This window comes from Micromys minutus (assembly GCF_963924665.1).
Source record: "Micromys minutus genome assembly, chromosome: 3".
NCBI classification, from domain to species: Eukaryota; Metazoa; Chordata; class Mammalia; order Rodentia; family Muridae; genus Micromys; species Micromys minutus.
The window spans coordinates 33,557,443-33,578,842 of record NC_137972.1 but is presented as its reverse complement, the minus strand read 5'-3'; the positions used below and the strand labels follow the sequence as shown (position 1 = coordinate 33,578,842).

At 39.6% G+C, this 21,400-nt stretch overlaps 1 protein-coding gene across 1 annotated transcript in view; it reads right to left on the bottom strand.

The window, feature by feature from the left end:
• The window catches only part of RAD18 (RAD18 E3 ubiquitin protein ligase), a gene marked incomplete at its 3' end in the record, with an annotated part of 65,124 nt that overhangs the window by 19,615 nt on the left and 24,109 nt on the right, over positions 1-21,400 (bottom strand). Inside the window, exons 8-11 of the mRNA XM_080914585.1 lie at positions 20,095-20,171; positions 18,797-18,857; positions 12,035-12,169; positions 5,283-5,442 (exon numbers count right to left, since the gene is read on the bottom strand). Coding sequence (XP_080770711.1) covers positions 5,283-5,442; positions 12,035-12,169; positions 18,797-18,857; positions 20,095-20,171 — 433 coding nt within the window. The remainder of the gene's footprint in view (positions 1-5,282; positions 5,443-12,034; positions 12,170-18,796; positions 18,858-20,094; positions 20,172-21,400) is intronic.

Below are 21,400 nucleotides of genomic sequence, written 5' to 3'. Positions count from 1 at the left end.
AATAAAGATGCCATGCCTAATGGATGGAACTAGAACATATCCTGAGTGAGGTAACCCAGACTTAGAAATACACATAAAAGGAGCCTAGCTCAACTGTCATGTGAGAGGTATCATCCAGCAGCTGATGTAAACAGATACAGAGTCCCAACGGTCAAAAGTTAGGGGGAGTTAATGGGGGTCTTTCGAAGAAGTAGAGGGAAGGATTAAAAGAAGCAGAGTGGCCAAGGACACCACAAGACCTAGAGACAACTAATCTGGGCCCATAAGGTCTCCCAGAGACTGAACCACCAACCAAAGAGCATGCATGAACTGGACCTAGGCCCCTATACACAGGTAGCAGATGTGCAGCTTTGTCTTCATGTGGTCCCCTAACAACTGGAGATGGGGCTGTCTGACTTGGACTCTGTTGCCTGCCTTTGGATCACTTTCCCCTAGCTGGGCTGCCTTGTCTGGCCTCAGTAGAAGAGGATTAGTGTAGTCTTGATAGGACTTGATGTGCCAGGACTGGTTGGTACCCAGAGAGGGACATGAGGGAAAGGGGTGGTAGGGTGGGACTGGGAGGAGAGGAGACGACAATCAGGATGTCAAGTGAATAAATTAATTAATTAATGGGGGAGAAGGGGACTACAGATGCTGCGCCTAACTTAACACCAAAAAAGTCATCAGCATATTTTGGGATGGGGAGGCAGATCTGGAAAGGTTACAATGTTATTCCTTCACATTCTGTCTCAGATGCTTATATGCCCTATCCTCAGCATCTGTGGGAAGACTGATCTACCTGAGTTAGGGCAGGCTATAAACCTGACCACAGAATCATGAGATTAACCAGTCTTCAGAACCTAAAAATTCACATCCGCTCATGCTCTTTAATATACTGGCTCAGATAGCCGTGCACAGCAGGCTCTGACCAGAGGCTGACCAAATTAAATGGGAGTCATATTAATCCTCCTACGTAAATTCATGGCTACTACTTTTCAAGTTAAATGTTAAAGTATAAATTTTCTTTTTAAAAACACGTTCATTTCACTTACAGTGTAACAACCAAAATTCTTTCATTATGGATGACTTTTTAAAAAGGCTTAAGTTTTTAATGATTTCAAAGCCACAAGCCCCAAGACCTCCGAGCTGTTAACAGTTTAGCTCAGCTGTCTGTGGAGTTACACAGACACACACCTAACCATAGAAAGCCAACTGCTGCCCAGTAGTAGTTACTTCTTCAGTGTCATTTTTCTTAATGCAGCCACACGATAAATCAAAAAATTGATATTGTACAGTAATAGAACCCAGAGACCTTACTTGTACTTCTCCACCCATGCCAAAAAGATTGCCATCTCTTTCAAGTTAAAAAAAAAAAAATTCAAAATAATGATGTAAAGATTCTTCCAAGAAAAAGCATGAGACAATTCACAAATCATTCCTTTCTGAAGCTAGTGTCTCTTCTCTCTAGGGTCATAATCAACAGCATCTTTGCTTCTAATTTAGCCTTCAATAAGAATGCACTGATCATAGTTTGCCAAGAATCAGTGAATAAAAGCACTCTTTTCTTGATTAATGAGAACAATAAGTTAATTTAAAGAAATTTGGACAAGTCTCTTGAGCTCCCGGAAATCATCTATCAAGGAACTGTACAATAATCTGAAATCTTATTAATCTGTTTATCTTCTGTTTGTAAGCTGGCAAAAGAAGATCAATATAGTATTAACAAAGTAAATTCTTAAAGTGTACTTACAAGTTAAGCTAGCAATAAGACCACTTATCATAACAACTATTTGGAATGGATACATACACTGAATCTTACGATTATTTTTAGATGTCAATCTTCCACGTTATATAAGCTTGAATACTGTTCTAGCACAAACAAACAAACAAAACTAATTTCTTCATTCAACATGGTCAGCTCTGTACTGTAAGACAACAAAGCTGCAAGGAAGAAAGGTAATTCACATGTTTTTACTCACAGTAAAACAACACTACATTTCCCTAACAAAGAAAAAAAAATTAAAATACCATGGTCCTATTGTATAAAAAATAAAGAACCCATTTACCTACACATTTGCCTCTCTATGGAAGGCAGAATTATGAATGTGCTAGTGTTATTTCAACCTAGTTAAATGATGAAATATTATTCCTTTCATTTTTCTACTTTACAATAGACATAAATGATATGTAATTTAATTTTTTTTTCTAATTTGGGGCATTGCTGCAAATGTTCTATCATCTGCCAGTGTGCCTTTTTTAAGAATCAGTCCAGGGGCTGGAGAAATGGCTCAGTAGTTAAGGGAAGTCACTGACTTATCTACTAAAGGTTCTGAGTTCAATTGCCAGCAACCACATAGTGGCTCATAACCATCTATACTAGGATCTGATGCCCTGTTCTGGCTTATAGGCATACAAGTATGCAAAATAATGTATGTATATAAATAAGTCTTTTTTAAAAATCAGCTCATATAATAACCAGAGCACACAACTATCAAAATCAAAAATACTGCTACAGTAACAGAATCTGGAGATTTTATTCATATTTTTCCAATCATATAAAAGATAGTTCATCCTTTAAGCTAAAAAATAACTTTTCAGCCAGGTAGTAGTGGTACATGCCTTTAATTCCGGAGATGGATCTCTGAGTTCATGGCCAGTCTGGTGTACAGAACAAATTCTAGAACAGCCAGGGCTACATAGAGAAACACTGTCTCAAAAAACCAAACCAAGCAAACATAAAAAAACTTTTTGAAAATAATGACCTAAAGTAGTTTCATCCTGTGTGTGTGTGTGTGTGTGTGTGTGTGTGTGTGTCTGTGTGTGTGTGTAACAAATATAATAAGATGGTCATAAAAAGAATAAAATTTTCTGATTAAAATGCAAAAGATAGATAGAAAATTCTAGGTTTATTTGTGACCAACAGCAACTAAGCTGTTGATGAACATTCAGTTCACTTGCCAACCCTACAAAGCTAAAAGGATGACAAACTTTTAGGATTGCAGATATCAACAAAAGCACTACGGTGTACTACTTCCATCCCTCTGTTGCCTGAACTAATATCTTCATTCAACATGGTCATATATATATATATCATTCAACACACACACACACACACACACACACACACACACATACACACACATACACACATCCATACCTTTAATAGGCTCTAATTTTACTATGAAATTAAGTTTTGACTGGCCTTTCCCACTCTGAATTCTTTTCCTGAGTTCTATGGTGATAACTGCACTAGGCAAAGGGCACCTCTTTAAGATGGGGAGTCACTAAATGACAATGGCACAAGCAACCGTCTGCCAGGCCACCATCATCCTGCATTATAAATCACTTCATGTCTTCCAATTAAATGACAAAATTATGTCTGAACTGAGTTAGGAACCTCAGTCACATTCAAATGCTACATTTCCAAGTCCAAGACAATGCCGATGGCAATACAAAACATACTGTGACAAGTGAGGGAGGAGAGGTCAATTTAACTGCAATACTTCCCTTCCACTTTGAAAACCTAATTTATACACATCCAGAGAGTACTGGCCCATGCTGCTACTGAAAGCCATGCAGCAGCAGGGGTCTGTGTCAATGTCCTTGGCCCACAATACCACCAAAGACCATAGACATCCCTGGTCTGGATGGCTGCTGGTTGATACCCAGAGGCTGTGCAGAGCTGGCCCAGACCCTCACTGAAACCATGCACTTAGGAGAGTAGGGCAGAAGGCATAGTAATGGGAGACCTATATGCCCCCCAAATCTGCTGTGTGGTGGTGCGGTCAAGGGAGAGATCTAATCCTGCCCCCACCAGCTGCAGCACTCTGGAGAGCAGGCCACATAGCTCATCTCGGCAGCACAGAAGAGCTGGCCCCTGCTGGCATAGACATGGGTGAGTCAGCCTGAGTGCATGAGAGGGGGAGAGCTGGCCTCACCCCGTGACACTGGGTGACCTAGCTAGGGGCAGTGCTCGAGAGCTAGCCCTAGTGGTGAGGGTGCAGGAGAGCTGGTGGACTGACCAACTCAGCTACTACACAGGCCCAGACTCAGGATTATGAGTCAGCCCACCCCAAAAATCTACTGCTGGAACATGTGAAGAGGCCAGTCTTGCAGATCCAAAGCTGCAGGATCTCCGTGACACAGGCAACATCAGGATATCCTGGAGGAGTCCCAGTGAGGACAATATTGATAGTGTAGCAGAAGCAGAGGCCTCAAACCAGACCAATGACTCACTGCAATGAATGTCTTCAAATACAGATATATGGACAAAAGGGCATACTGTGGAACACCCTCTGACACACTAGCTTTCAGGACAAGATCTTTTTGTTTTTGTTTTGTGTATGGGGGTGAGTTGTGAGGGCAGAGGGCAGATGAGAGGACAGGAAGATGAGTTGGATTGAGGTATATGAAGTGAAATCTAAAAAAAATCCTCCCAATAATCTTATTCATTGAGCTAATTGTTAAAAATGTCTCTTTCCTGTGTGTACTATCTTTCTGATCAGCCCCTTATGTGTTTTCTTAACCAAATCAAACAAAACAAAAACCAAACAAACAAGAAAACCCTACTGTCTATCATGTTTGCTCTACCAACTCTAGGAGGAGAAAGAAAACAAAGTCAGTTTAAGATCACCACACCACCCACCCACATCTGTTTGCCATCACTATGAAAATGACTGCAGATAAACAAATGAAAGAGAACTCACATGGGCCATGACCTATCCTCTAGATCAGTGGTTTTCAACCTGTGGATCGCATATCAGATGCTTATATTACAATTCAGAACTGTAGCAAAGTTACAGTTATGAAGTAGCAACCAAATAACTTTATGGTTAGAGGTCAGCACAGGAGGAACTGCATTAAAGGGTGAGAAGCACTGTGGGTCACAGCATTAGGAAGGGTGAGAAGCACTGCTCTAGATGCTTAGTGTTGCTCAGAACTGGACAGAGTCTGGACATATCTAGGAGACAAGCCTCTGGCACAGCTAAGAGGGTTCATCTTGATTAGGGTCACTGAGATGGGAAGAAGTACCACAAAGGTGGCCAGGACCATTTCCTGGACCTGGGGTGCAGACTCCGTGAAAAGGAGAAAGTGAACTGAGCACCAACACTTATCCTTCTTCCTCTCTGAATTAGTCACATAACCGGCTCCATCAAATTAACAAACCAACAAACAAAACTAACTTGATTTTCTTATGAGGGCCAGAACCCCAGAACTGTGAGCCAAAACAAACCTTTTTTCCTCAAAGTTTATTTTGTCACAGAAATACAAAACATAAGAAGCAATTTCTACACGTTTCTTACCTATTGCATGATTCTGATTCTGAGGAGAGAAGAATATCAGTACAACTAGAAGAATCATCTGGTCTCTCGGGCTCTGACGGCTCTGGGGAGTCCAGCTTGGATTGAGGAAAGTCGTTTGTTACTGAGACAGTATCTGAGAAGCTCACATTATCTTCTTGTGCTAACAAGAAAAAATAAATTTTTTTAAAATTAAAGAGGACCTCAATGTACACCTTATATTTCTTTAACACTTAATGTTGCTATTTCCACTTTAAGAAAAAAAAAAGATCTATTTATTTATTTTATGTATGTGAGTACACTGTGGCTGACTTCACACACACCAGAAGAGGGTATCAGACCTCATTACAGATGGCTGTGAGCCACCATGTGGTTGCTGAGAATTGAACTCAGGACCTCTGGGAGAGCAGTGAGTTCTCTTCACTGAGCCATCTCTCCCGACCGCGATTTCTACTTTAAAATAGAACTAAAAAAAAAATAATAAAATAAAAATAAAAAGACTCTAAAACTATAAAATAAGAAATGATACGGGGGGGGGGGGGTGGGTTCAATACTTGGTACTTGGCTTTCTCCATGTAGCCCTAGCTGTCCTGGAACTCTCTCTGTAGAAGATTAGGTGGCTTCAAACACACAGAGATCCACCTGTCTCCACCTCCGAAGTACTGGGATTAAGACATACGCCATGACTCCCTCACACAAGAAATAACTAAGAAATCTTACTTATATTTTTCAGGATTAACTCATTTAGAAGTAAAGTTTCCTTTAGAACAGAGATGGGAATGCTGTGTCATTCTAATGGAAGTTTCAATTAGCAGCTTACTAAGGAATAACAGATGAGTTAACAAAACAGATTTAACAGCAGAGTCACAGTATTTGTTATATGACATGATACTGACCATCTATGGACTCTTTGAACACCTTTAAGTAAAATCTATTTACCTTTTTTACTTAAAATCTAAAATCAGTAAGGAAAACCAATCAGACATAGGAATCCCGCCATTTGATCTGACACATTTCTGTAATACTCTTTCATATTGTTTTCAAATTTCCATTTTATAAATAAAGATGCAATGATACCTCAGGTGGTTTAAAAGATCATGACATATAGGCATAGCCAAATACCTGAAAATAAAGGCACAAACAAACAAACAAACAAAACAGCTGTGCCAGGTATTGTCTGTGGCCTAGGACTGACTCGCCCTTTTACAGTGTGTGCCAACACTACGGGATTTTCATCTGTACGATCTCCTGACAATCCAGATAATGAATAAACAATTAAATGAATAAAAGCAACTATTAAGGTTTTATTAGTAGGGAAAATTTATTGAATAGGACAAATTCTTTAAAGCACAAATAGCTTCTCAAGTTCATGTATTCAAGATTTTCAGAAATGACCCTCAATGCTTGTCCAGCACTCATCACCAATGCAAACTCCTAATGTCACCTGTACCAATAAACCATCATGACCAAGGCAGAGCCACACCCTCTGCTGTTCATAAGGGAGAGAGGGCATTAACCAACAACTTACCAGAAGCTCCAGAACCTCCTATCATGAACATACCACATGAAGAGGAACTCCACTCACCCAGGCCATCCATACCTTCATTCATTCATTCAGTAGTTGCAAAGAATGCAATCAAGCTGGCAGGTAATTTTAGTTAGGGTTTCTACTGCTGTGATGAAACACCATGATGACCAAAAAGCAAGTTCAGGAGGAAAGGGTTTATTTGGGCCTACACTTTGTGACAGTTTGCATATGCTTGGCCCAGGGAGTGCCACTATTAGAAGGTATGGCCTTGTTGGAGGAAGTCACTCTGGGGGTGGGCTTAGAGACCCTCCTCCTAGCTGCCCGAGGACGCTTAGTCTGTTCCTGACTTCCTTTGGATGAAGATGTAGAACTCTCAGCTCCTCCTGCACCATGTCTGCCTGGATGCTGCCATGCTCTTGTCTTGATGATAATGGACTGCACCTCTGAACCTGTAAGCCATCCTCAATTAAATGTCATTATTTATAAGACTTGCCTTGGTCATTTTGTCTGTTCACAGCAAAAAAACCATAACCAATACACACTCCTAGCACTGTTTATCACTGAAGGGAATGAAGTTAGGACAGGAACTCAAACAAGACAGGATCCTAAAAGGCAAAAGCTGATGCAGAAGCTATGGAGGAGTGCTGCTTAATGGATTGCCTCTGCTGGCTTGCTTAGCCTGCTTTCTTATAGAACCCATGACCACCAACCCAGGGAAGGCACCCTAAATGGGCTGGGTCCTCCCCCATTGACCACCAATTGAGAAAATTCCTTATACTTGGATTTCATGGAGGAATTTCCTTAATAAAGGTTCCTTCCTCTGATGACTCTAGCTAGTGTCAAGTTGACACAATATCATAAGGAAATAGGAATTCAACTTAAACATTTATTTTTGCACAGTGACTACACTCTTCTCTTCCCCTCTTATATTAGTTTATAGAAGAGAAAACTCTATCAAATATGAATATCATTCAACAGTTTGTGAGCACTAATAGTCAGCTATCTTTCCCGTCCATCCTTAAACCTTGAAATGCAGCACTCCAAACAGCCCAAACGCAAAACTCAGACAACAGACTTCCCTAAGACAAGTAGGTCCCCTTGAGAGTGCATGCCTCTTGCTCATCTACAGGGCAATTCAATGCTTATTCTACAGGACATCAGTTTTACTCATTGCTGCCTCTTAGGCAGCCTCTTTGTTCACCCATAGTAGCTTAATATCAATTACTTTTGAAGTTCAGAGACTGTAGTACAAATGTGTATATATACCTACCTACCACATAATCTCTAAGCACAAGCAACCAATTCTATATGAGAGACTGGTCTAATAAATAGAAAATGTTCTCAGAGTGGGAAGTGTATGGATGTTAAGAATTAAATACTTTCAAAGAATAGCCTTTATTTAACAACTGAATAAAAAAATTTAAATAGTTCAAACATCATGAGGTTTTATACTCAGGCAGCACCCAACATCTGAGAGATCACAGGGGAACTGAAGACAGCAAGAAGAAATTCAACAATACCTAACAGTACAAAACATTTAGGGAAAATCTAGCAAAATAGCTTTTAAAAAATTCAACTAATCAAACAAAAAATACTCTGGTTTACTGGAAGGTATAAAATTGCTAAGAGAGGTTTTAAAGGCTACAACAGACTGGGAAGACATCACATGTTCATGAACTGGAGAATGAAATGCCAACACTGCTTAAAGCTACCTATAGAATCCATGCAATCCAATATGAAAACCCCAAAAGTATGTTATGCAAGAAAAAAAATTCATCCTAAAATTCACATGTAATCTCAAGAAGTCTTAAACAGCCAAATGATATTGAGAAAGATTACAATCAAACTGATTCACGTGTAACTTCAGAATAAAACTAGTATGGGGCAGGTGTCGCGCGCCCACGTCCGCCGGCCAAAACAGGCGTGCAACAAAAGCAGATTCTTCTGCGGACAACCTTTATTGTACAGCACTCTGAGCAGGGGACTTCTTGAGCAGGAAAATTCTCTCTGAGCAGGGGATCTCTCTAGGTGCTTGCCTGGTGGAATCTCCCACAATCTCCTCACATGGGGGAGAAATGCACTGCTTATATATGCCTAAGAGACTTGTGTTGCTACCTGATTGGTGCATCCTCCTGTAGCTCAATTACGTGCCCCGAGATTGGGCTGTGACTTATGTGGTTGCCAAGCAACACGAGGGGAAAGGTTTTTGTAGGCTGAACAATGGGCGGGAAGCTGGCGCCATCTATTGGCGCCAATGGCTTCCTACAGGCAGGCATAAGGACAGATGGATCAATGTAACAGACAGAACAGAGACAAGAAAATAAGCCTTTATATGGTTAGTTGAATGTTTTTGTTTGTTTGGACTTCTTCTATTTTTGAAAGATTCATGCTTTGCAGGCAAGGACACCCTCACACCACTCCTGAAGAGTGCTGCAATCACACGCATCTCATGCTGGAAGGAGCCTGGCTTTTGATAGGACTATCAACAGCATTTTATAGCAAAAGACAAGACTCCAAAAAATAATACTGAGAACTGGGCATCTGCATACAAAGAATCAAGCTGGATGCTATCTCACAGCATAGATAAAAGCAAAGATCAACTAAAGGGTGATACCACATAATACTAGGAAGAAACCATGAGAATGGGGCAATTTGTACAGTGGTGCATTTAGCACAGACTTCATGTATTTAATACCAAAAGTACAAGCAATAAAAGAAAAAAATAAACCGGACATAACTCTACAAATATTTGCAAATCATATATACACAAGGAGGAACTGATATCCACAAGAAGCCCCTAAAACTCGATCAAAACCGAAACACCCAATTAATAAGTAAGCAAAGGACTTGAATAAATTCCAAAACAGAAAAGCAGATGGCGAATGAGTGCTGAACTTCTTAGAAAACTAAAAATCCAATTAAGAAGACATACCACTTCCCACCTTGTAAAATGCATGATGGCTACCTTGGCTGTCAACCTGACTACACCTGCAATCAACTAAAACCCAAGTAGCAGGGCATACCTGTGGGGAATTTTCTTGACCAGATCACTTGAGGTAAGAAGACACACCCTAAGTCTGGGCCACACTTTTTAAGGATAAGCTACATTATAAGAAAAAAAAATAGAAAAAGATAAGTCTTTGCTTTTTCCCTGCTTGCACTCACTCTCTTTGGCAAGTTCATCTACCCTGTTGCTGAGGGTATTAACTGGTATTAGGAACTACTTCTTTGGGCTTCAAACATAAGCTGAAAACCAGCTAGACTAGTTGACTAAACAACTTGGCCTTTCAATCAGGAGACAGGTATTTTGGAGGAGCTAAACCACAGTCTGAAGTCACTAAACTCCCAACGAGTCAGTTGGTCTCCACTCCTATACCTCTGTGGAGTGTGTGTGTGTGTTTTCTGTCAGTTCTGTTTCTCTAAAGAACCCTGACTAATACAGATGGTCTCTACAACAAGAAAACATACCGAAAAGGTGGTTTCCACCACAAACAAAACTAGCAAGTGTTCATAGGATGTGGAGATAAGACAAGCATTGCCAGTCAGAATGTAAAACTATCAATTTGACACAACCTAGAACCATATGAAAGAAAGTCTCAGCTGAGGAATTCCCTAGGTTAGGTTGGCCTGTGAGTGTGTCTGTGGAGACTGTCTTGACTGTTAATTAGTGTAAGAGGACCTAGCTCACTGTGGGTAGTAACATCCCTAGGCAGGCAGCCCTGAACTGTGGAAGAAAGCTAGCCTGAGAGTCTGGGAGCAAACAGTACTTTCCATGGTCCCCTGTGCTTCTTTGACGGTGAGGTAAGTCTCTTGGTTCAAAGTCATGCTGTATGGAATAGCAAGCAGACCTGCCTTTAAGTTCCCGGCCCTGTGATCCTGCTATAAGAGAGTGTGACCTGGGATTGGGATTGTAAACCAGATAAACTCATTTTCCCCCTAAGGATTTTTTCTTTTTTTTGGTGGGGAGGGGTGTCAGAGCTTTTATCACAGCAACAGAAATGAAACTACAACAGACATATAATAAAAAAAAACTGAAAGGAGTCTTGAAGATACCTGAGAATTAATGCATACAAAAATATTATTCACAATTCAAGAAGGCAAAATAACTAAATAAATAAATAAATGAGCCACTGAATATACATACTAAGGAATAATATTAAAGCCATAAAAAGAAGAAAATTTGAATATTTGCCATAACATAAGGCAATAAAAACATTATGCATAGAAAAATAAGTCAAAATAGGAAGATGGATACCATATAGTTTCACTTGCATTAGGTACTCAGAGCAAGCAAATCCATAAACAGATACAACAGAGATCATGAGGGATGTGTGGGAGGGCAGGGAGTGCTACACCGCGTACAGTTTGTACTGGGGATGGGAAAGGGCTTGGGGTATAGACAGGTGGCTGAACAGTATTATGAAACCATTTAACAGCCCTGAACTATGCACCCATGATTTAGTAAAAATATATGCTATCTGCATTTTATCACAATTAAGAAAAGTAGTAAAGAATTTCCCCATTATGACTCTGCTTGGCTCATGGACCAAAGCATTAGGAACAGAAATACAACATTAATCTCAAATTTAAAGTTAGACCAAAACTAAGTAATGCATATCAACTATGTAAGCTTTAGACTCTTCATCCAAAGTAAACAACAGAGTCAGCAACAGAAATAATTCCCTTTCTAGGTAGGTTGTCTTAGGGTCTTAAGCAATAAATCTTAGAAAATATCCTCACACTTAGACAATCACAGAGCATCTCTACAATTAGGGTGCTTCATACCTACAAGGTAAGCAGAACTCATGGGCCATCTCTCTTGAGGACACTTCCCTTGTTTCTAAAGTAAGCAATAAGCTACTTTATAGTCAATGATTGCTACATTTATCTTATCTAAAAAAAAAAAAACCACATTCCCTCCACCTTAAATATGGAATGGCTTCAGTAAATGACATTGATTTTATGCTTTTAATAATTAAAAAAAAAAAAAAAATGAGGACCAACAAGTTGGCTAAGTCGTAAATCACTTGACACCAAGCCTGACAACCTGGGTTTTGGTCACAGAGAGCCAACTCCCACCAGTTACCCTGTTAACTTCTTCACATATGCATGAGTGTATGCACACACACACACACACACACACACACACACACACACACACACACACAAAATGAGTAGGTAAATACAAAAGGAAGTAAAGACATTCACTACTTAAATTAAGTCTCACCCGTAGAGTCAGACAGCAGTGTCTCTGCAGGTTCATCCTTTCTCACTACTACAGCGTTTGGCACTCTGTCAGTTTTCTTGTATCCCTTTTTGGCCTGATTTACCAGAAGCTGGAATTCATTCTGGTGCTTTTTACCTGAAATTCAAAACAACTGTGAGTGTGTGAGGCATCTGCACAGGACACACTTGAGTATGAGGTGCACAGATACTCAGCAACATCATTTGCAGAATCGCCTGCACTGCATGCAGATGCTGCCACTCGGAAGAACACAGAGGGCTTAGGGGCAGCTGAAAAGTCTCTCTGTATCTTTCCCTTCCACCGAAGCAAACAGGAATGAAAATTATTTGCTAGTCCAGGGTTTTGTCCTCCCTAAACCCTTTTATGGAGGGGCTTTCCACAGTGAATGAAATATAGACTGATAACCATTTCTTCCCTCCAGCCTTTCTCACTTTGTTTCCCTGAGGCAGCGGACTCTTTGCAACCACAAAGGACCTCAAACTCATAATCCTACTGCCTCTGCTTCCCAAATGCTGGGTTTTTAGGCATGTGGCACACAATGGTGATTGACACTTCCAAAATACATTCAAAAGATGGTTTTCTAAAGTTCAAGATCCACAAAATGACTAAGTGGATTATAGTAACTGACACAAAAGCAGAGTCTGTAGGAAAGTAGTTCTGCCCCTAGCAGAACACTTTTAACATGGCATTTGCAGCTCACCAGTGTCTCCGTCTTAAGACACAGCAGCAGCAGTCTTCACTGCCATCATCGTTCCCAAGGTGACCACTGTCCTCCCGAGAATGAAGGTGTGGACACTTCCTGTGAGTTTGAACTTCGTCTCCAGCAGCTGTAGTTGTGTCTTACCAGTAGTCATGGGTCAAAATAATACTGTCTGCAACTGCCCTCACCTTTTACAAAATACTATGGTGGCACAAACAAAATTTTTAAAAGTTCCCACACATAGCCGACAATACTCTGTTTAACGCTTGGTTTCTTCTACATTTAGCACAACACAAAGGAGCAGGGAATGCACTGGGGTGACCATGCCAAGAGCTAGCTTTCCCGGATCCTAGCCATTCAGGATCTTCTGCAAATTACAAGTAACCAGCAGCCATAGAAAACAATTCTCTATAGGAATGTAAAGTTCCCTCAGCCAGAGAATAAGCTCAGTAGACATCTCCACCCCACCGTGGAAGAAGCCATTTTGACTCCATGTGAAATCCTTTCTTATATTCCTCACCCACAAGTCGGAATGTGCCACTGATTCCTTTTGGTGCACCTCAAAACCATCTTCCCAATCGTCAATCAGTCTTTAAAATTCTGTTTTTATTTTTGCAATTATTAAAATATTTATTTATCTTTATTTTAATCTTATTTAAGCATTTCTCTGGAAGTCTTTATGTTCACAAGTGTACCCAAGGAGGTCAGAAGAGGGTGTCAGAGCTCCTGGAACTGGAGTTACAAATGGTTTGAACTGCCATGTCGGGAGTTTAAACTCTTTAGAAGCAGGTAAGAGTCTACACAGAAGGACACAATGATTTCTTTTAAGACCTATTTAATTCCATGCATCTAAAAAAAATCATCTCATCTACTTCCACACTACCATCATCATTCTGGAGATGCTATTAGATATAGGAGTTTAAGCCAAGTACACACTTGCTATCTTGGTTTCTTTTCTCATTGTTGTGATAAAATACCAACAAAAGCAATTTAGGGAGAAAAGGTTTATTCAGGGCAGTCCAGGTGGCAGGAGCATGAAGCAGCTGGCCATCTCATTTGCAACAGGGATACAGTGTTGCTGCGCAGCTCCCTTTGAAGAACTTATAAAACCTAGGATCAATGGGGCTGGAGAGAGAGATGGCTCAGAGTTAGGAGAACCAGCTGCTCTTCTGAAGGACCTACCAAACATGATGCCCATGTCTGGCCTCTAAAGGTACTACACACACATTACGCACAGATGCAGGAAAAATGCATACACATAACAATAAATAGATCTTTATTAAAAATTGAAACCTAGTATTCCAACCAGGTGCCACTCACCATGGGCAGGTCTTTTCAACACAATAAAGATATCCCCATGGGCATTCCCAGAGGCCCATCTCCAGGGTAATTTTAGATTTTACCACACTGACAACAGAAAGCACCATAGCCATTTTTTTCCTTTTTCTAAGTCACCAGGACCATGACTTAAGGTTTGTTCAAAAATTCCTGAAGTAATTAAACTAAAACTTAGAGGGACTTAATGATTTTACCACCAGAGTACTAAAAGCTCAGATTTATAAGCTGTCATTTTCTTGCTTGAATCTAGTTACCCCATGGCAAGGCTGGAAACAAAAACTCATAGCACCACTCTGGCTCTGGTTCAAGAAGTTCAAGATTGCTGCAAGAAAATAAATGATGCCAACAGATTATGACTAATAAAATTGTTCCCACTCATCATTTCACTTATCTTAGGAGATCTGCTATTTGGCAAGGAACACTCTTGAATCTAAAATATGAGTTTGAGTTATATATCTTGAATTTTCCTCTTAAAACTTTGAAGTGGATCTGGGGCTGTAAAAATGGCTCAGTTAACAGAACTAGCTTCTCTTGCAGAAGGTTTAGTTACCAGAACCTACCTGGTGGTTCACAGCCATCCATTACTCCAGTTCCAGGAATCAAACCCTTTCTTTTGACCCATGATCTATGTGGGTATCAGGCATGTATGTGGCACACAGACATACATGCAGGCAAAAACCCTCATACAAATAAAATAAATAACACTTTAAAATATTAAGTGGTTTGACTAGTTGTGGGAACTGACGAACAAGTGCATGTCTACCAACTCAAAATGGCTGCGGCTCATCTTCTGCTCTTCATCTAAGCCCAGTACACCTCTCTGTAGACCTTCTTAGTTGACCTCGCAGGACCAAAAAACATACGGACTTATTTTAAGAGAAACTATCTTCTTCCAAGCACTGGCACTCCTGTCTGTGCACACATGCTCTACCTCTGTCCTAGCCATTATCATGAAACAACACTAACTGTGTTAGAATGAAAGGCCAACCCCTGCCTTATGCTCCCACCTCCATCACTAAGAACATAAACAGAACCTTTGGGGGTGGGGGAGTCAGTAGATCAGCGACTGCCTTTTCATTTCGTAATGAAACAGAGGACAGAATGGAGTGTACCAACATGCACCAAAAATGGTAAAGGGAAATATGGTTTTGTCAAAGTTGTTTCCAAATATGTGCATGTAGTTAGTATTGTCATACGAAACATTTGTGGCTATAGGTTGCATTTCAAAAGCCTAAAAATCACTAAGATAAGTACCTCTCAACTTATACAACAAACTTAAAAAAAAAAAAAAAATCTCCCCTGACCCCAAACTCACTTCAGCTACTTTACTTTTCTATTCTCCCTGACACAGTAACAGGTCCCCAAAGAGCCGTCTACTTTATGAATGGTCTCACGCTGACCCCTCCTTTCCATGATACCACTGGAGAGCAGAGTACACTGTCCAAGTTTGTATCCCCAAGCCCCTCATCGTTGCTTTTTACACAGCTTCCCAGCAAGAGAAGCAATGAACTGTGGAGCACAATTAATGATTCATCTAACTACATTTCCAATCCCACATCTCCAAATGCTCCTGCAAAATCTATACCATGACACCTTTGATTGATACTTTTCTTTCCATCATCTGTATTCTAAAACAGGGTATTTAAAAGAATTCAGTCCAGCTAAAAATCCCTGAAATTTTTTCTTCAAGGACTATGAGATAACATTGCCATAGCCATAGTAAGACATTATCTGTTCTTTAAAAAAATTTATTGTTTTACATGTATGGGTGTTTTGCCTCCACTTATGTCTGCATTACATATGTGAAGTTCCTATAGAGGCCAGAGGAGGATTTAGATCCTCTAAAAATGGAGTTACAGACAGTTGTTAGTCTTCATGTGGGTTTTGGGAACTAAACCTGGGTTTTCTGCATGAATAATGCTTTTACTCACTGGGCCATCACTTTAGCCCCATCTGTCCTTTCTCATTACAATGACATAATATATGAATGGTGTGACACCAGCGGTGGAGAAAATGTATAGTGCCCTAGCATATGTCAAGGAAATGATGCTGTGTTTCTTGCAGCATGCATACAGTACTACTTAGAAAAAACATAAATCAACTTGACTAAAACTATCTTGAAACTATCTTGCATGACAGCTAACTCAACAGGGTACATGGTTAGTATGTGTGATCCCCAGCAACTCTCTCTACATATAAACAAATATACGTCAGACAGACCTGCACACATGTCTTTGGTGGAATAGTAAGAAAAATAATTAATTAATTAGATGTTGGCTCTTGAGTATATGACATGCCTTTCTAAAATCCTCCATGGCGAAAACTCTCAAAGCACTGAGACTCTGTGAGCTAAGTCAGCCATTTATTTACAGGAGTACAGTTAGCATTCCATTGATGTAATAAAACATCATGGACAATGCAACTAGGGGAAGAAAGGGTTTATTTGGCTTACAGTTCCATATCACTAGTCATCACTGAACAGTGAGGACAGGAACTCATACAAAGGCCATGGAGGGGTGCTGCTTAATGACTTGCCCCTCATAGAGTACTCAGCCAGCCCAGGGATGGCATCATCACCCTTCCACATCATTCACTAATTAAGAAGATATCCTATACTTGCATATGGCCTGATCTTATAAAGGAACTTTCTTAAATGAGGTTCCCTTCTCTCAGATGACTTTAGCTTGTGTCAAGAAGACATAAAACTGACCAGCACAGGAATCCTTTTCTCTTATGGAGGCAGGTCCTGGAATATAGATCAGGCTACCCTCAAGCATCCAATCCCCTGCCTCAACTTCCTGATTGCTACCTACCCTATCTGGCTCAGGATAACATTTTGAAATGAAAGCACAATAAAGCGTGGCCATCACATTTGGATATCTGTTCACATATTCTCAGAAGTGAATGACAGGACAAGCATGCCAAAGAAAATCAACATCACTATTTCCAGTCAAAGTCTTCTCAGTAAGGAGAATGTAATACTGTAAACATTACAGTTTCCTAATCTCCACCTCTTCTGATGAAACTGGTGGTGATATTATTTAAAGAAGGCAATTTACAAATATTTTGAACTCAATAAGCCAATATATACCAAATAACTAGTAAATGATATTTCAAAGCATACACATATGAAAGATCTGTTGAAAGAACAGAGCAAACAAGTACATTCTAATGTAGTGTGGTGTGAAAAAACAATTTTATTAATATAATTTCAAATTTTGCTTAAGTTTCCTGAAATAATTTTGATCAAGTTTTAGCACTGTGTGTATCCTTTCCCAAAAAGTTATAAAATGCTTCATTTCCCCAGTTACCTTTCTTGTGAAGCCAGGTGTCTCTCTTATCCACCAACCAAAACAACCATGGAAAATCAAATGTAGAAGCCAATGTGACAATCAGCTTGACATTAAAAATGTTTACAGAAGAGATAGCTCAGCAGGGAAAGAGACCTGCCAACAAGTCTGATTCCTGAGTTTAATCCCTGGGAGCCATGTGGTGGGAGGGAGAACAGACTCCCACTCGGCCTCCATATGCATTTTGTGGCATATGATCACCCCCATGCACACACACTCAAAAAATACATACAAAAAACTTTTTAAAGTTATTTGCAAAAATTAGAACATGCTTCTCATTAATTAAAGCAATCAAACGTCTCATGCCTGTCACACAGAATTTAGTAGCTATGTACATGGTCTTGAACTGGAAGACTAAAACCACCTAAAAGTTTGTTACTTCACCTATGTAAGAGTAGGCTTGTACATGTTGGAAAGGGAGAAAATTTTATGGTTTGTTTTGTTTCTGGGGTTTTTTTTTTTTTTTTTGTCTTGTTTTGTTTTGGCTACGTTACTAACCTGCCAAATAACACTGGACCCAGTCTCAATAAACAAAGAGACAGAAAAAGAGAGAAGGAGAATGGGAGGGAGAAAGAGGAAGGTTGGAAGAATGAGGAGAATCAGTCAGAACCTGGAACATTAAGCAATTTCAGTCCTCATTAAATTTGAGGCTAGAAAGGTAACTCTTCCAGGAATGCTAGCCTACTACATGCAAGACCTTAAATTCAATCCTCAGCACCTCAAAATTTAAATTAAGTTAAATTAAAATTTAAAAGGTGGCAGGCAGATAGATTTCTGTGTGTTCTAAGCCAGCCAGGTCTACACAGCAAGTTCAGGAACAGCCAGGGCTATACAAAGAGTCTCTGTCTTGGTCTTAGGAAAAAAAAATGAAACCATCAACTAAGTAAAGAAATAACACCTACCCAGTTAACAAAAACAGTATGGTGTCACCTGGCAAAGATAGACACAGACAGACCACTTCAGGAAAAGGAATTGATAACATGTGAGAGGACACCAACAAGAGAAGGAACCCTATTTTTGATAGAAATCTCCCAGCCACAGAAGTGCTGTACCTCCGTACAGAAGAACTATCATTGCAGGCCTGGGACATGATGCAGTCACACGTCTGCACCATCTCCTCACATAGTGCCCCTGAGAACTGACTCAGGTTTGCCAAGTTCTTAGTGACGATGAGCTCAAAGCTGAATGCTAAGTCACAGATCTTAAAAGGCAGGCACCACATAGACAGCTCACTAAAACCCAGTCTCTAAAGCAACATTAACAAGATTTGAACATTAATAACAACCATCTTTTTAATTACTAAAAATGTAAAACAGCAACTTAAGTTCTTTAAAATAAGCACATTTCACAACTTACGATATTTACTGTGAATTTCGTCTATTTCCTTCTCTGTTTGGTTCTTTGTAAAAACCATGACCTAAAAAAAAAGAAAAAGAAAAAGAATCTTTAGAATTCCATCTATCTAAAATGACAAAAACTAAAATCAATGCACAAGTTTCCAAATCTCAACTGTGGTTTTTTTCAAACAGAAGAAGACATCTTATTTGTGAGTAACCTGCATGTTTGCTTCCTGCCTCAGACTTTATGATCATAACAGTGGTCTTACTCAGTACTTCTTTCTCTCCAACAGACTGTAATAAAAAAGGGGCAGGGACAACCTTTCCCTCAAACCCACGGTATCCAGGAAGGAAATCCCACCATGGTTAAATACCGTTTCTAGTTTAACAATATTACAATGAAATCTGAGAGGTTGTTTATGTAAGTTAGGACATGTGCCTGAGTGTGTATATAATATTATATGCAAGTAGGAGAGAAGAAAAGCTTCCAAATATATCCATAGCTATCCCCCACCTATGCTGTAGCTATGTAACTGCCTATTTTCTTTAAATCAGATTATTAAAGGTTGATCTAGGATTCATAAAAGCTTGGGGAAGGTAACTCTGAAAGCTATGTTGGTGGTAAGTGTGATCCCTGGTCCTGTGGTCTCTCCTAAGAGCTTCAAAGTCATCAAGAATAGCAAAGTAGGGCTGGAGATGGCTCGGTGGTTGGGAGCACTGACTGCTCTTCCAGAGGTCCTGAGTTCAAATCACAGCAACCACATGGTGGCTCACAGCCATCTGTAATGAGATTTGATGCCCTCTTCTGGTATATTCAAAAATAGCTACAGTGTACTTATATATAACAAATAAATCTTAAAAAAAAATAAAAGAATCGCAAAGTAAATCCACAATATGCTCTTAATGTTTATGATTGTACAGATATTTATAAAGACTCTAAATCTAAGAATAGTCTTATTTCCCCTTTACTTTCCATGTGGTACCATGGCAGAGCACCACAGTGGCAGAAGTAAATGGAGGTGGCGTGTCTTTACCTCATGGCAGAACAGGAAGCAGAAGCAACATGGGCTTTTTCTACATGACTCCAGCTTAGAAGAAAAACTCTACTTGGGGCTATACTTTATGCTGTAAGTCTATTAAACGCAAACACTGTCTAAAAACATGAGCTGTAAGGAAATCTTAGTACTCTAAATAGCAATGTGTTCCAGTACATTTTCTACCAAGAAGAATTTACAAAGGCTGGCTCTTAATTTTAAAAGTTCAATTCAACTTTCCCTTCTGCACTCTTACAGAAACACAGAAAAAGACTCGACATACATTTTCATTGAGTTTACTTGCTTCAAGGCGCATCCTGGTCTTCTCCATGTTTTCAATTTCTTGGACAATTTCAGCAGCTATTAAAATAAGGAGGAAGAAAAAAAAACCAATCATACTAATTATCATTCTATGCCTATGTGAGGTCTTTAACAGTACAGCAAGACAGGTAGTAGATACATACAGATTCCTGTCTTCATTTTTGCAAATTTTTAAAAGTAAGTGTAGTGGTTTGGAAGAGAATGACCTCCATAGGCTCATAAATTTGAATGTTAGGTCTCCAGTTTGTAGAAATGTTTGGGAAATATTAGGGATTGTGGCCTTGTTGGAGGAGGTGTGTCACTGGGGCTGGACGTGGAGGTTTCCAAAGCCCACTTAAGCCCAGTACCACACTCTTTCTGCCTAAAACTTGCACATCAATGTAAGCCCTCAGCTGCTGCTCCAGTGTTGTGCCTGTCTGTCAACCACCAAGCCCCCTGCCATAATGTTCACAGACTCACTCTCTGAAACTGTCAGCAAACCTTCTATTAAATGCTTCCTCTTATAAGCTGCCTAGGTCTTGGTGTCTCATTACAATAGAACAGTAAGGTTAGCAATATTTCAAATCAGTACATTAAATGAAGAATATGGATTTTTAATATGTAGCTCTTTATGTATCAAAATAAAACTGTATACCATGTAATTTTCACCTTCTCTCCTTAATATATAAACAGCAATTTTGGTAAAATATGAGTTAATTTACTACTATGAATTAAGTTCTTAAAAGATATCCACTCTAAATCCAATATATTAAATGCAATAAAACTTGGTAAGGAGAGAAAAAGCAAATACCAAGGAACATGCCCTTGCCTCCAAAACCAGTATCTGAAGGCAGTTTCCAACCACTCATAACAGGGAGATCAAGAAAATGTGCTGTCACACATTAAATGCCTTTCTTTAAACACAAACAGTACAGATTTTGCAAATGCTGCCTTTCTGTATCAAGAGTCAGTCTACTAAAGTACCTGAGGTACAGTTTAAGAACTGAACTTCATCTATGCACATTTCTATGTAAGATGATATTAAGTCTGGAACTTACTTGAATATATTCTACAGAGAAGCTTAGAAGGTACACAGAAAAACTGGAATTGCTTGATAATTGTTTATACTGGAGGACAGACACATGGGGAAGAAAGAGTTGCTTCTCTTCACCCACTTCAATCTCCTCTACTCCCAACTCAATAATCCAACTCAAGCCTATTGCAAAATCCAAGCAACTGAACTGTATCTGCCTCCTTGATATTAAAAAACTGGTAGAAACAATGTAGAC